At 42.9% G+C, this 13,282-nt stretch overlaps 1 protein-coding gene across 10 annotated transcripts in view; it reads right to left on the reverse strand.

Moving 5' to 3' along the window:
- Positions 1 to 13,282, reverse strand: part of dlgap2a (discs, large (Drosophila) homolog-associated protein 2a) — a 167,091-nt gene that overhangs the window by 46,293 nt on the left and 107,516 nt on the right. For all 10 annotated transcript variants that reach the window (XM_069535794.1, XM_069535793.1, XM_069535795.1 and 7 more), the window contains one exon: positions 10,684 to 11,831. In XM_069535794.1, coding sequence (XP_069391895.1) covers positions 10,684 to 11,831 — 1,148 coding nt within the window. The remainder of the gene's footprint in view (positions 1 to 10,683; positions 11,832 to 13,282) is intronic.

Genomic DNA, 13,282 nt, shown 5'->3' on the forward strand with positions numbered 1-13,282 from the left:
ATGGAGTGAATATTACACACTGAACAAGCAGCAACAAGGTTGCTGTTAAAAAAAACAGAGCATATGTACAGGCAATCTGGCAGCACAGTATTAAATGTAGGTTCATGTCCATGTTAGTCTTTCATGCTTTGGTCAAACGTTTTTGTCATTAGATTCGATTCACATCATGTAGATTCACATAATGAACTGATGATGATTGCTCATGCGCGTTAAACACAATACACACACAGACACACACAGACACACACATACACACAACATTACATTACGTTACACCTTAAGCTGAACCTAAACCTAACCTTAAAATATATCTTTAAATTAAAATGAAACTAAAATGAAAAGGGACTTGATTTTGCCTAAGCCTAAAAGCATGTTTTTACCCTTAAACATCCTTTGGAAAGAGTTCTGACCGACCAAAATGTCTTCACTCTGTAAGGTCTATGCTAAAAATGGTTCTCACAAAGATACAAGTACTTACAAACACTCACACACACACACACACACACACACACACACACACACACACACACACACACACACACACACACACACACACACACTTAAATACACACAAGCAAGGATCCTCTACAGACGTCCCCTATGTCTCCTTCTCTGTTTCCTCCTGTCCAGATTTACCTTGTTGAACTCTGTTGACCGTGTGCAATGGTCAGAAGCTTTAGTTGGACACTCATTTACATGGTCAATGGGCTGCACTCACAAAATATGACATTGTCAGTAATCATTAAACTCTATGTGGAAGTTGAAGGTTTCTCCAATGCTGTAGCCATCCGTCACTTTAACATTCTGGCAGCGGGACCGGCCTCGGCACGGTGCCAGTCCACCCAGCCCTGGATTTCATTAAGTTAAATCTGACTCGGGTCCATATTTCGTTGACTTTAAAGCCATTCATGCCGTCAAGACAAGTTGTAAACCCCCGCTCCCCACAATAACCATTAATTATTAAAACCCAGCATAACTGTGTGATTAGATGGATAAAACAGATTCCGTGTTTTTCTTTCGACACATTCTTGTACCAGTGAATGAGTCAGTCATTACTCACAATGAACTGGAGTCAGTTGACTGGCAGTGGCAAATGTCAGGAGGAGATAGGTGGCATCCTAATGTGTCAAACACATGACTCTAATTACTCTCTGAGACAAATGTCAGCTCATGGGAAAATTCCAATTGAACCGTGATTGTTATTCAAAAGGTAAACTAGAATTACCACATCTTAGTTGTAGGCCTCCTCCAACCAGTGCGGTTTCAGTCTACATAAATGTATTTCCAGATTCATTTGAGGTCACCATAACCTTTGACTGTTTGAAGTGAAATTGAATCTGTTCATCTGATGGTCTAAGTGAACATTTGTGCCAAGGTTGAAAGGATCTTGTCATGACGTAAAGATAACACATTTACAAGGCAAAAGGGGTTTTGTGAGGTCACAGTGACATTGACTTTTGATCTCCAAATCCTAATCAGGTCATTCTTGAGTACAAGTAAATTTTTGTGCTGGATGAGGTCACTATGACGTTGCCCTTCTATTTTCCAACCACTCCCTTTCTGAGCCAAAGTGAACATTTTTAGCAAATTTGAAGGTATTCCCTCAAGGTGTTCCTGAGATGAACAAAAACGTGTTTTGTGAGGTTGCAGTGATCTATACCTTTTACCACCAAATTCTAATCAGTCCAAGTAAAGGTTTGCACCGAATTTAAGGAATTATCTTAAGGTGTTCTTGAAATATCATGTTCACAGGCCTGGGACGGATGGACAACTTGAAAACATCATGCCTCCAGCCGCTGGCTATCGCTGGTGTTAAGGCAAAGAAAAGCTGCTGATCTTTTCAAATAGGAAATGTATGAAACAACAAATTAGTCCAACTTGTGACACTGATGAGTCGTTCATTCATTTACAGCTCTAAAACCATCTGTTAATTGTATTTATTCATTTCCAGGTGACACTAATTCTACTGACCTCTGGCATTAGCACACGCCCACCCACAATTACCATGCTAAAAAGTGTCACGTCTAATCAGAACGACTCGGGTAGTAGATCGCAGAGATTGAAGCAGCCTCTGACTCTCATGTTTCATGTATGATCTGTAGTTAGGATGGAGGGGGGGCATGACTGATGGGGGATTATGAAGTGTCCTCTCAGTCCTTAAAGCTCAGGAGCAGAGCTCAGAGAAAAGCTGAGGTGTTGGTCGATACGTATGTGGCACAAAAACCCTTGTGCAGCAAAAATCATACTTGAACACACACTCTTGCAGAAAAAGACATTCACATATAAATTAATCATAGACAAGCTCATTGTGTCGTCCTCTATCCAGAACATGCACAGACACGGACAAGGATCCACTGATTCTTATCCCATATGATGCAAACACACTCAAACACACATCCTGATAACAGTCATTCATCTCCCCTGCAAAGACAGGCTTTGCAGCAGCTTCCAAATGGAGTCGATGGGTTAATTAAGTCTTGGAGGGGTTTGGTATTTTTAGACGTCTAATTAATGAACGGAACGCTGGAGGACAGGCGCAAGCTGTGGTGAGATTTGTTTAATTTGGATTTGTTGATAAACCGGATAGATTGCAGGGTGTCTCCCAGAGAAGATAAAAAAAGTGAGATTGCATTGACTGTTGTGGAAACACACCATGATGTCCCAGCATGCTTAGCAGTATGGACACTTTTCAACATGGGCTTTCACCATCAATCAATCAATCAAATGTAACTGTGTTGCACCTTTCATGCAGGTTAGTGCAGTGTAGAACATAATCCTGTGGAGCCAAAGAGTCCGGATCGCCCCCCGGTGGCTGGCTGCAGTTTAGATCATAAACCTCCTCCATGTTAACAGATGGGACAAGGACCAAACTAAAAAGCCCGATTTTTTGGTTTGATTAGTCAAGTGTATATATCAGCAGGACCTCAGTACCACAGCTCCACAACACAATCACTACTGTGCAGACTCTGACTTCAAACGATGTTATGATGTAAGATGACACAACTCGTATCGGGGCTACTTTGGGTTAATTTTGTATATTGGGAGGACATAGAGAGACTCACTGTCCATCTTTATATTCCTGAATAAAGATCTAAAATAGATCTTGACCTAAAAATCCCTCTGAGGGAAAACATTGGGTTCAGAGGTTATCATGCACCCACAGGCTCACTGCCATAAAACCATTTTACGTTTTTTTCTGGGATGTTTTGATGGTTCTGACCTTTTAATGAACTAGATTCTGCTGAGTAAAGAACAGACATGACTTGGGGGAAATTATTTTTTGTCACATGCTATGATGAGAGTTTTCTTGTTGCAAACTGGGGTATTACAACAACTCGCATCTTGTTTACACTGCTGCTTTAGGACTTCAACATTTAACCTCAAAAGGCATTGCTGAAATGGCTCATAAAGACCTCATAACAGGAATATGCAGAGAGTGTGTGTGTGTGTGTGTGTGTGTGTAGGCTCCAGCTCATGCTCCTGCAGTGCAGCAGTGCATTTCATTGATTAACTCGGCTCTATCTATACACAGCGCCTTTCCCACTAAGAAACATAAGTCACTGCTATTAAGTAAAGAAATAGAGTTGTATAGACAGAGAGGGAGAGAGATAGAGAGAGGCAGGATGGAAGGGAGTTATTGCAGAAAGACTGAGTGGCTGAGAGAGAGGGGAAGGAAGGGGGAGAGTTCGAGGGGCTCTTCAAGCTTCAGTCATTGGTAATCCCACCCAACAGGCTCCAGCCCCTCATTTCCTCCCACAAGATTGCATGGATGTGCTGTGTATGACAGAAAGGGTGCTCTTTTCCTTTTTTTCTCTCTCTCTCTGCGTCTCCTCTCTCTGCCACACTGGGGAAACGGAAATTTTACCTGACACCCAACTGACTGAACACATACCCACCTCCCACCCTTCTCCTCTCGTACTCTCTCTTTCATGCATAAATGCCCACATATGCAGCATCTTGAAGTCTGTATGGTGACTAGAATAAACATATATACGATATCTGAGGTTCATCAAAAATATCTAGTCTCAAATAGAGTGTAGCTCAGTCCACAGTTTTCCATCTAAACCATCCAAGCCAGAGAGAAAACTCACTGCAGCCAAACCCAACAGGCATTCTGCTTTAAGTGTCGGAACCCAACCGAAGCCCGATGTTTTTCCAGATTACGGGCACTTGCAGTGTATTAAATCGAGCAGCTAGCCCAGCCAATGAGAAAGAACATGAATCTTGTTGCAACATTTTCGTCCGAACTCAGCCCAACCTGTTCGGTACCGATGAGTCCCACCAGGCTCGGGTCAGGTATCCATATAGTCTCAATGTCCAGCCTCAAGAGTCTGCAGCTATGATAGTGGCTCTGTGACGCTCAGGCCCTGCAGTGTTTGGAGCTAAATTCTAACTTTAGCTTATTAACAAGCTCCAAATGTTAACATGTTAAAAACCTTAGTTTAATACTTTTTTAGCTATCCCAACATTTGCTAATAAGCACTAAACAGAAAATATAGCTGAGGCCACAAATATCAACCACATGGGGATAATAGAGGAAAGTTAGCATCACTAAATCCATTAGGATTCGTCCATGGGACACCATGAATGTCTGTAAAATGTGTAAATATAGTTTATTCAACAGATTTGGAGATTTGTCAGTGTGGACCAAAGTGTTGAACCAGGGAACTTGCTTTTGGTGGCATAGTTTTCTTATCCCTGTGTATAAATGGGTGGATTTAGATGTGATGTGTCTGTGGGATATTTCCAGTGGTTCTACAATATTTCTGACACTGAACAATGATAAATCCAATGTAGTAAAGATAGTTTCTTCACTTGCTCTACAGTCGACTGAACACACTAAATGTCTGTCTTACTATCATTGTCACTCCAACTTCACCAACATCAGACACAAACCCACTTTTTGAGTCACCTTAGATTGTAGCCCAAGCAATAACCACCACCACACTTTCACTAATCCATCCATTCCAAATAGGACTGAACTCTGTCCTACCTACACCACATATCTTATTGTTCAGTTAAGTGAGCTGTTGAATTAATAGCTTTTTCTACCAGCTGGGGACGTTGTTAAATTGTAAATTGTAGTCGCCCATTAACACAGACAGAGAGACAAAGACAAAAACAGAGAGGCAGTGAGAGTCGTGTCAGACATGCATTTATGTGACTTAAGTTAAATGGCAACAATCCATTAGTCAAAGTGGTTCTATAGAGTGAGGAGTTTTAAAGTAAAGCATTTGATTTACTGGTAAATCTTAATTTTACCTGAATTAAATTTGGGTGGTGACCAAAAACAGATATTTTAGAATAAGTGGCCAGGGTAAGTTTTCTTAACAAGGAGTTCTTAAAAAGTCAATATTGTCTTTCTCCACTATGAGAAGAGCAAGCAGATTGGACATGTCCAGCCACAGCCAGACCAGACCAACTGGAGGGAACAGATCTCCCAGAAGGCTTGGCAGTTCTCCCCTGAAGTAGCAGGAGGAAAAACACAGAGAAAAAGGAAGTGGTAGCCAAAGTCCAAATTGATGCAGTACAATATTCCTGTGGTAACTCGTGATATTTCCCAGTTTCTCTTTTATTAAACTTTTCAAATAACAGGCTGTCATGGGTGGTACATCACTGGCTGACCATTGGCAGTGTAATATTCATTACAAATCACCTCCCACTGCCTTGAGGTCTATCCTTGTCAAGCTCAGCAGGCAACTGGCTGACAGTGGAGGGTTGTCAGCTCATCATTATAAAAAGCTTACCCATGTGATCCGCTCGGCCTGTCTCCCTTCAGCTGGCATCAACTCTGCATCATCTTCCTTTGCACCTTTAACACCTCCACAACACACAGCTCACACATTCACAGAGTTCTTTCATTGCCGATGTTTCCTATCTGCACACCCCAATTATCTATTGACTTAATACAGTTTACATCTTCAGAACAAATCCTCCTGTGCAGACTTCCTTTCTATTGCAAACCCTGAGAGCGTCTGTGACAATCCACATTTGCTTGCTAGATCCAAGGAGTGTAGTCTTAGTGGGACAAAAAATGACTGAATGCTAACTACATTTTCATCAGTTTAAAGGAGGAGAATCTTCATTTATATCTTGCAACTCTGATTCATTTCTGACCATTAAGGGGGAGAACATTTGCATTAATTGGGAGAAATTTCTGGGATGGAAACATCTGGATAAGCATTTCTAGTTTGACCAATCACATTTGAGCAGGCTATGGTTGCCTGCAGGTAAACAGTCTGTGTGAAGAGCAAAAGTAACAGAACACATTGACCGAAATGCATCGGCTATCATCTTCTTATTTTATCTGCATTCATATGCAGACAGCTGTTAATAGAGATTATCCAAAATGTTGTCTGACTTTCTTCACAAGTTGCTGCAACTTTGTGTCTTTTGTCTGCTGCAGGAAAAATACCTTATAGTGGCTTTAGTGGGAAATAGGTGCCTATCGGAGACTTAAGAGTATTCACTACCTCCACATTCAAAATCAAAACTTCCACCAATTCAATTTGGGCGGCCGTCCACCGACCAGAAGGTTGGCAGTTCGATCCCCAGTGTTCCCCATCTGCGTGCCAAAGTGTCCTTGGGCAAGATGATGCTAAACCCTGAAGTACCCCTCATAGAACAAAACAATAAAAGTGCTGCTCATAGATGCACTGTATGAATGTGTATGTGAATGGTTGAGTGGTCATCAAGACTAGAAAAGCGTTATATAAATACAAACCATTTAACATTCAACACAGACTTTCATGAAAATAAATCAAAATTCATACATATATCTACAGACATATCAAAACTGTTTCAAAGGGTCCATAACAGTATCTTCAAAATGTCTCAAGGGAAGATTCATGACAGATGAGACACTACAAGGTCAAATTGATTGTTTGCACCAAATGAGTCACATACAGTGAAAAAATCCAAGCGAGATAATGCTGATCAAGCTGCAAATATGCTTATTAAACCCCACAGGAATTGTTTGCTATTATTATTGATTTGTATTTGAGAAGCAGTAACAAAAATGTGCTGAACAATAGACTTTTAATTGCTACTTTAATTGGTCTGACAATGTCCTTGTAGAATAAAATGAAACTTGAGGATTTAGATAACAACAGGTTAACAACAAAACAGAAGTATGAGCAGATGCTTGCCAACATGGTGGTAACCACGAAGCAACCCTGTCGCCTCGGGCAACAGACGAGTAACATTTATCTACAAGCTGCTGTCTGATCCTGGGACAAAATCGTATAAAATATTAAGTAATGGTTCATGGCATGATAGCTATCTGGAAACTCCTTAATGAAAAAGTTAGGGAACCCCTGTGTAGGGGTGTGTATGTGCGGAGGTTACAGTAGCTTTCCGTCACAGTGCCAGTTTTGTTTCTGCTGCTTTGCACTTCACTTTTGTGTTTTAATCATCAGCCTTTCTGCTTCTCAAGCTCCACCTTTGGCAAGCCATCATGGCAATTAATTGGCTTATTAAGTCCCTCTGCAATGCCCCATCAGCAAAACTATCATAGGCTAATCCTCCCTTTGTAGCACGGTTACTGTGTGCTAGGAGAGAACAGAGTAGCGTTTGCTAGAGCAGCTGACTTATTAAACAGGTCTGAGAGCTGCCAGTACGCCAAAGTTATTGTGCTGGCAATTTACAGGTTTGGGCATAAGGAATGTGGTAGAGATAGGAGCTCTACCATCTGTCCATGTGTACATCAGTGTGTGAAAGTGCAACAGAAAGATGGCGAACACAAACCTGTGTGCACATTGAAATTCCTCCTCGCTTAAGCCCTTGTTTCACTGGTCACTATAATCGGAATGGATACAGTCGGCATTAACTCCCAGGTCAAATGACTTATGGTTTTTAATGGCTCTGGCCCTGATAGACAGTGATGGAAACATGAAATGCAGGTGAACGCATTTGCACCTTTTACAGCGCAAATTATAACACGCATTGAACTTTCAGCCATTGGCACATAAATGGCCATGAACTTTTGTATACATTTTGTTTACATCTTGGGAGCGACGTGCAGCAGTGATTCTTTCTTTTTGTATAATGCAAGAAAAGAGGAACTGAACTAAAAGGTGTTATATTGTCACTGGTCTCTATAGTGGTTTCTTCAGATGTGTGTTGTGTTTCCCACTTCCCAAGTGTTGGTTGGAAACAGAAAGGTAAACCCCTGTACTGGTAAAGGTAAAGGCGTCAAATCGCCTCTTCGGGCATTTAAAAAAACATATATACTCGCTAGTTTTGGTGTAAAAGAGATATGACATTGGATGTTTGTGTCCACAATCATCTCCTTTAATTAAAATCAAGTTCATGATCATACTCATAAAGGAATAGCAAAATGTGTGTTTGTGTGTGTCTTCAGGAGGCTAATTGTGGTCAATTTGTGAAATGACTTAGCCAGAGACAGAGAGCGATGGCTTTCAGAGAAAGAGCAGCCAAAATGAATCTATCTCTGTCTCCCCCACTGTCCAGTTAATCAATCTCTTATACGTACACATGCACTATAACCCACTCTCTCACAGTGTCTCACACACACTAACTGAAGCTCATGCATTAACATACAAACACAGCACATCTGTGTGTTTGTCTTCCCGCACTTCTAGCACACTTCAGAAAGTTTTTTTCCTTCCCTCTGTCATCAACCAAGGACGCAAACAAGGTGACTAGCACATCACCAAACCATCTGGTGAATGATAAAAAGAAAAAGAAAAAAATCACCCTGTCTCGCACATTCACACATGAACACACATTCAGTACAGTGCAGACAGTTGTGGGATAAATCCAAATCAGCAGCAGCAGGAAGTGAAAAACCTCTCAATGTGACCCCTCTGTGTGAGCACCATTTCTGACTATTGGCTCTATCTCTCTGCCTGACTGCTCCTGCTGATGAGCAACAACATTAGCCGTGAGGGAGCAAAAATAGCCATCCCTTTTGTCGTGTTTCTCCTCCACTCTCTCTGCTTCCTGGAGGATCTCTGCATGCACAGAGGAACAGGCCTCAGATGTATGCATCTCGAACTTTCCCCCGCCCCTCTCCTCTTCGATACATCTTCCCCGCTCTCTCCGAAAAGGGCATTGATTCTCCTCCGGGGAGCGAAGACGTGTCACCCTGCATGGATTGGATTGATAACGCCGGGCTAAATATAGCCCTGCGGCAGGAAGCAGGAGGATATTTTTAGAAGTGTTTATAGTGCAATGACTTGGACACTACCTCAGCTGAATGACCAAATGGAAGAAAGGAAAGGGTGGAGGGGTGGCACCATACACTGTGGCTGTCTCGTCGGCAGATTACTGCACTTAGAGGGATTGTAAAAAATGTCCGGTTGAAAACGGTCATCAGTTATGTTTAATAGCACACACGTCTAAAATTAGCCACCTGAAATATATTTGGCTGACGTAAAGTTTGCTCACTTTAACTCCATTGGCTGATTTGATTGGCTTTCTGATTACAGCCTCTAATCCATACAACACACTCTCTGCTTAGAGTACCCCTTTCCCAATGTGCTGAAGTGCTCACTTTATTTTGGCCACAGGCGGTACGAACATGATGCTATCACATACCACATTGTTGTTTACTGAGCAGCCTTGTTCCAAAGTCAATTTTTTCGCTGCTTAGATTTGCAATTTTCGATTTCAGAACATGCTTTCTTTCTTCTTTCCACATAGCATACCCTTCAGCATGCATATAAAAAACCTGTGAAACACTTCTGTGAAAAGCGCTGACTCATTTTGAATTGATCCCCATGGTGTTATGGGAGGCGGTCTCATGCAGAGCCTGATCATAGGGCCTGAGCTAAATGCTAATCTTTTTTCCAGAGCTAAAACCTATGCAAAATCGAAGCAAACGACGTGGTAAAAGAAATCTGCATCGATCTCTTCCTCTTCTATCCTCACACTGCTGACTCTTCCCTTCCAGTGCAGACCATTTGTTGTATGGAGTTAATTGATTCGTCCTGCTGTGATAGTTCTCTCTGCTGCGAGCGACACGCTGAGCCACAGGACAGGTTGACATTGTCATATCCAGCAACAAACAAAACACTGGTTTTCAGATCAATCAGTAATTCAGCTGTGATGAGCAGCTTTTCTTCCTGGATCGGCGCCTATAGAAAAGACCGGTGTGTGTTGTACAATGCACAGCTTATGTTCGGGTGAATAACGTTTTTCTCTGTGTTGCAGGTCCCAACTACTTTAAAGTACTTAATACTTTTATATTGGATCCTTAATCACTGTGGAAACTTCAGGTTGCACTTTGAAAACACGAAACAAATACGTCCCATCGACCCTCTAATCAAAGCCACACCCCCAAAACACATGTACGCTTACTGCCTGACAACTGCTAGAGGATGACAGCCAGGCAGGTCGGTTAGTGACAGACAGGTACGCCAGTGAATGAAATGAGTGGTCATGTTTGTCACAGTCCTATGAGGGCCACAGACAGATTTGTTTTCCCAGACAACTTTTATAAGATGGCTATTTAGACGTGAAGAGAAAGAACCATCTTCTGCTCTCAACACATCCTCCAAATACCCTTCATTATAGCCATCCTCACATCCATTAATTTAAATAAACAAAATTTGTTTCGCAGCCTGTAAATTCCCCCAATCAAGTTGCATCAAGAGTAATGTGCCTGCAATTTTTGTTAATCAGTGAAATTGGAAGCACCGCATAGTCAGCCAAACTCACCTGTAGATAGTGACAGGGCCTGAGGTTAGGCTTGAGGTCAGTGGGGGTCATGGGCTTCTCCAGGTTGAGTGAGGACTTCCTGTAGGCCTCCTTGGCCTGGCTGACCGTTAGCGTTGACCAGGAGCTCCTCTTCATGAATTTGCCCTCTGGTGCCATGCTTATGCTCTCGCAAGCCGAGCACTTGACGTCGTTGTTGCTCTTGGAGGCCTTTAGCGACAGGTCTCCTGCCAGGTGGCTGTGCATGGAGTCAGGGTAGCAGTGGCTGATGTAGTCCACGGGATGTCGCGACATGATGCTTGGCGTCCTGTATGTGCTGTCGCTATCCAGGTTGTCGTCTGAGCTCCACCATCCTCCTGAGCGTTGCTTGCCACCACCATCAGATTTTCGGTCTTTGCTCTTACTGCGTTTGCTGTGTTTGTGGTGGCCTTGGTGGTGGTTATGGTGGTGGTGTGAGCCATCCCGGTGCGAGTCGCCTTTGGTGCCATTCATCTTGGAGGATCCTTCTAGAGAGTGTGACTTTGTGAAAAGCTTCTGTACGGAGTGAACTAAGTGGCGTATTCGCCCAGGACTTTCATTGCGCTGCTCTGTGGTCGTGGTTGTGGTGGAGGTGCGTTGGTACTGCAACGTGTGGAAGCCATCCCGGTGCAGCGGCATCTGCTTTTCAAATTGGTCCAGGAGGTTTGCTGGGATTCGATTCATTTTGCCGCTGCCGCCGTGTGAGGAGGAGCCACCATCATCTCGGGAGTCCCTGCCACCAGACGTGTTTCCACCGCTGTCCCGTGAAGCACTGCCATAGTGCATGCGGGGGAAAGTGCTACTTGAGATGGAGTGGTCAGTGGCTGACATGGACACCGGCATCACCATGCACTCAGAGTGAATGGAGCTCCGCGGGGAGCAGCGGTGGTGACCCTCAAGGGGGCAGCTCTCAGTGGGGCTAAGGAGGTAGGAGGGTGACCTTGAGTCGCCATGATATAAGTGGTGATCCAAGGAATGGTCGCACTCTGCCAGGCCGCAGGTGTGAGCTGAGGTGGGAGAGGTGAGCTGCAGCTGGGCAGGGCGGCCACCAGAGAGACCCTTCATGTTCCTGGGTGGAGGGGAGTAGCTGTCCTCATCGAAGTACTGCGAGGGCGACCATGAATACTGCTGGTCTGAAAGCAAGAGAGAGCGAGAGAGAATATGAATCTCTCCGAGAAAAAACATTTTAGCAGAAATGCATTCAACACATAATGATAAGCGCGAAAAAAGCCTAGTACCAAATCACATGTCTTTTTCAAACAGGCTGGTTACTAGACGCCGCTTATACACATTCCACCTTGACTACAAAGCACACAAAAAACTCAATCTGAAATGTGGAAAAAATCAACAGATTGCCCAGACAAAATCTCCCCTTCCATTTTTCACGCTCTGTTCAGGATGGCACACTGGTGTCGAGACAGGGAAACAAGAGAGAAGGACAGGCGACAGGTAGGAGCCGGCATTGCCATTCATCCAATGCAAAGTGAAGTAATAGCCTATCACTTTGTGCTGCTGGTGTCATCCATCAAAGCCCTGAGGAGAGCGCTTGTGAGCGGTATGGCCGGATAAGCGTCCTTGGGAGGTGATCACAGAACGCTCCCTCCTTCTCTTAGCATTGGCCATGTAGTTGTAGATTAACACCCAGTTCTGTGTGATTGGTCACCAAGGGCAGACGTCTCAGCACGTGATACAATTGTATTTAACTTAATCAGAGGAAACCTTTACTTTATCTTCACTGCCAGCTGCCTTCACTGTAATTACAGTGCCCAGCCTTTAAATAATGTGAGGACTATTGGGGTTAAAATGCAAGGGTTACACATGTGCTATGTTATTAATGACACCAGGAATATGATACTTGATCTTAACATGGCGTTATCTTGGAAACAACAAAGTTCAGCTGATCCCAGTATCAGATAAATGCTAGTCTGGGGGTCTCCAGTAGTGTTTTATTTTTAATTTATGAGTTTTGAAATAGCTAATGACTCTTAATTAAATTATGCTAATTAAAACATTCAATCTAATTAATTGGGAGCACAAGTTTAATGTATTTTATAAAACCCTACTCATTTTGTCTCTCACTTTATTTTACTCATTACCTGCTCCTAAATGATAAGCTAAGAAAAAATCATCTCCACCCTGTCTTGTGAAACAGGAAACAAAACACCAAAGCAAGAAAAAACCCAGAAGACAAACAAAGAATAACCATATCCATCTCACTTTCCTGCCAATGATACGCCTCATAAACCACATGCACTTTCACTCTCATTGTAACCCCATGAAACGAAGGAGAGATTTTATGAGTCACCGGGGTTAGAGATAGACAGAGAGGACATGTAGGCCGAGCTCTTTTCAAATATTTCTATTTAGTAACATGTCAATAAACTCTCTAAATATTATCATCAACTTCATTCTGATACAGTGAAATGAATACTGAAAGTAAACTTGAAAACTGTGGAGTTAAAACACCATGACTTAGCTTATTCAGATCCCCAGGTAACAATAAGTGTAAACCAGCAGACCATCACATCTGTGATGCTGCTTAGGACGGAGTTCAGACTGAATGTTAATGTCCTGCTCATGATGA

The sequence above is a fragment of the Paralichthys olivaceus genome, chromosome 12 (genome assembly GCF_024713975.1).
Source record: "Paralichthys olivaceus isolate ysfri-2021 chromosome 12, ASM2471397v2, whole genome shotgun sequence".
NCBI classification, from domain to species: Eukaryota; Metazoa; Chordata; class Actinopteri; order Pleuronectiformes; family Paralichthyidae; genus Paralichthys; species Paralichthys olivaceus.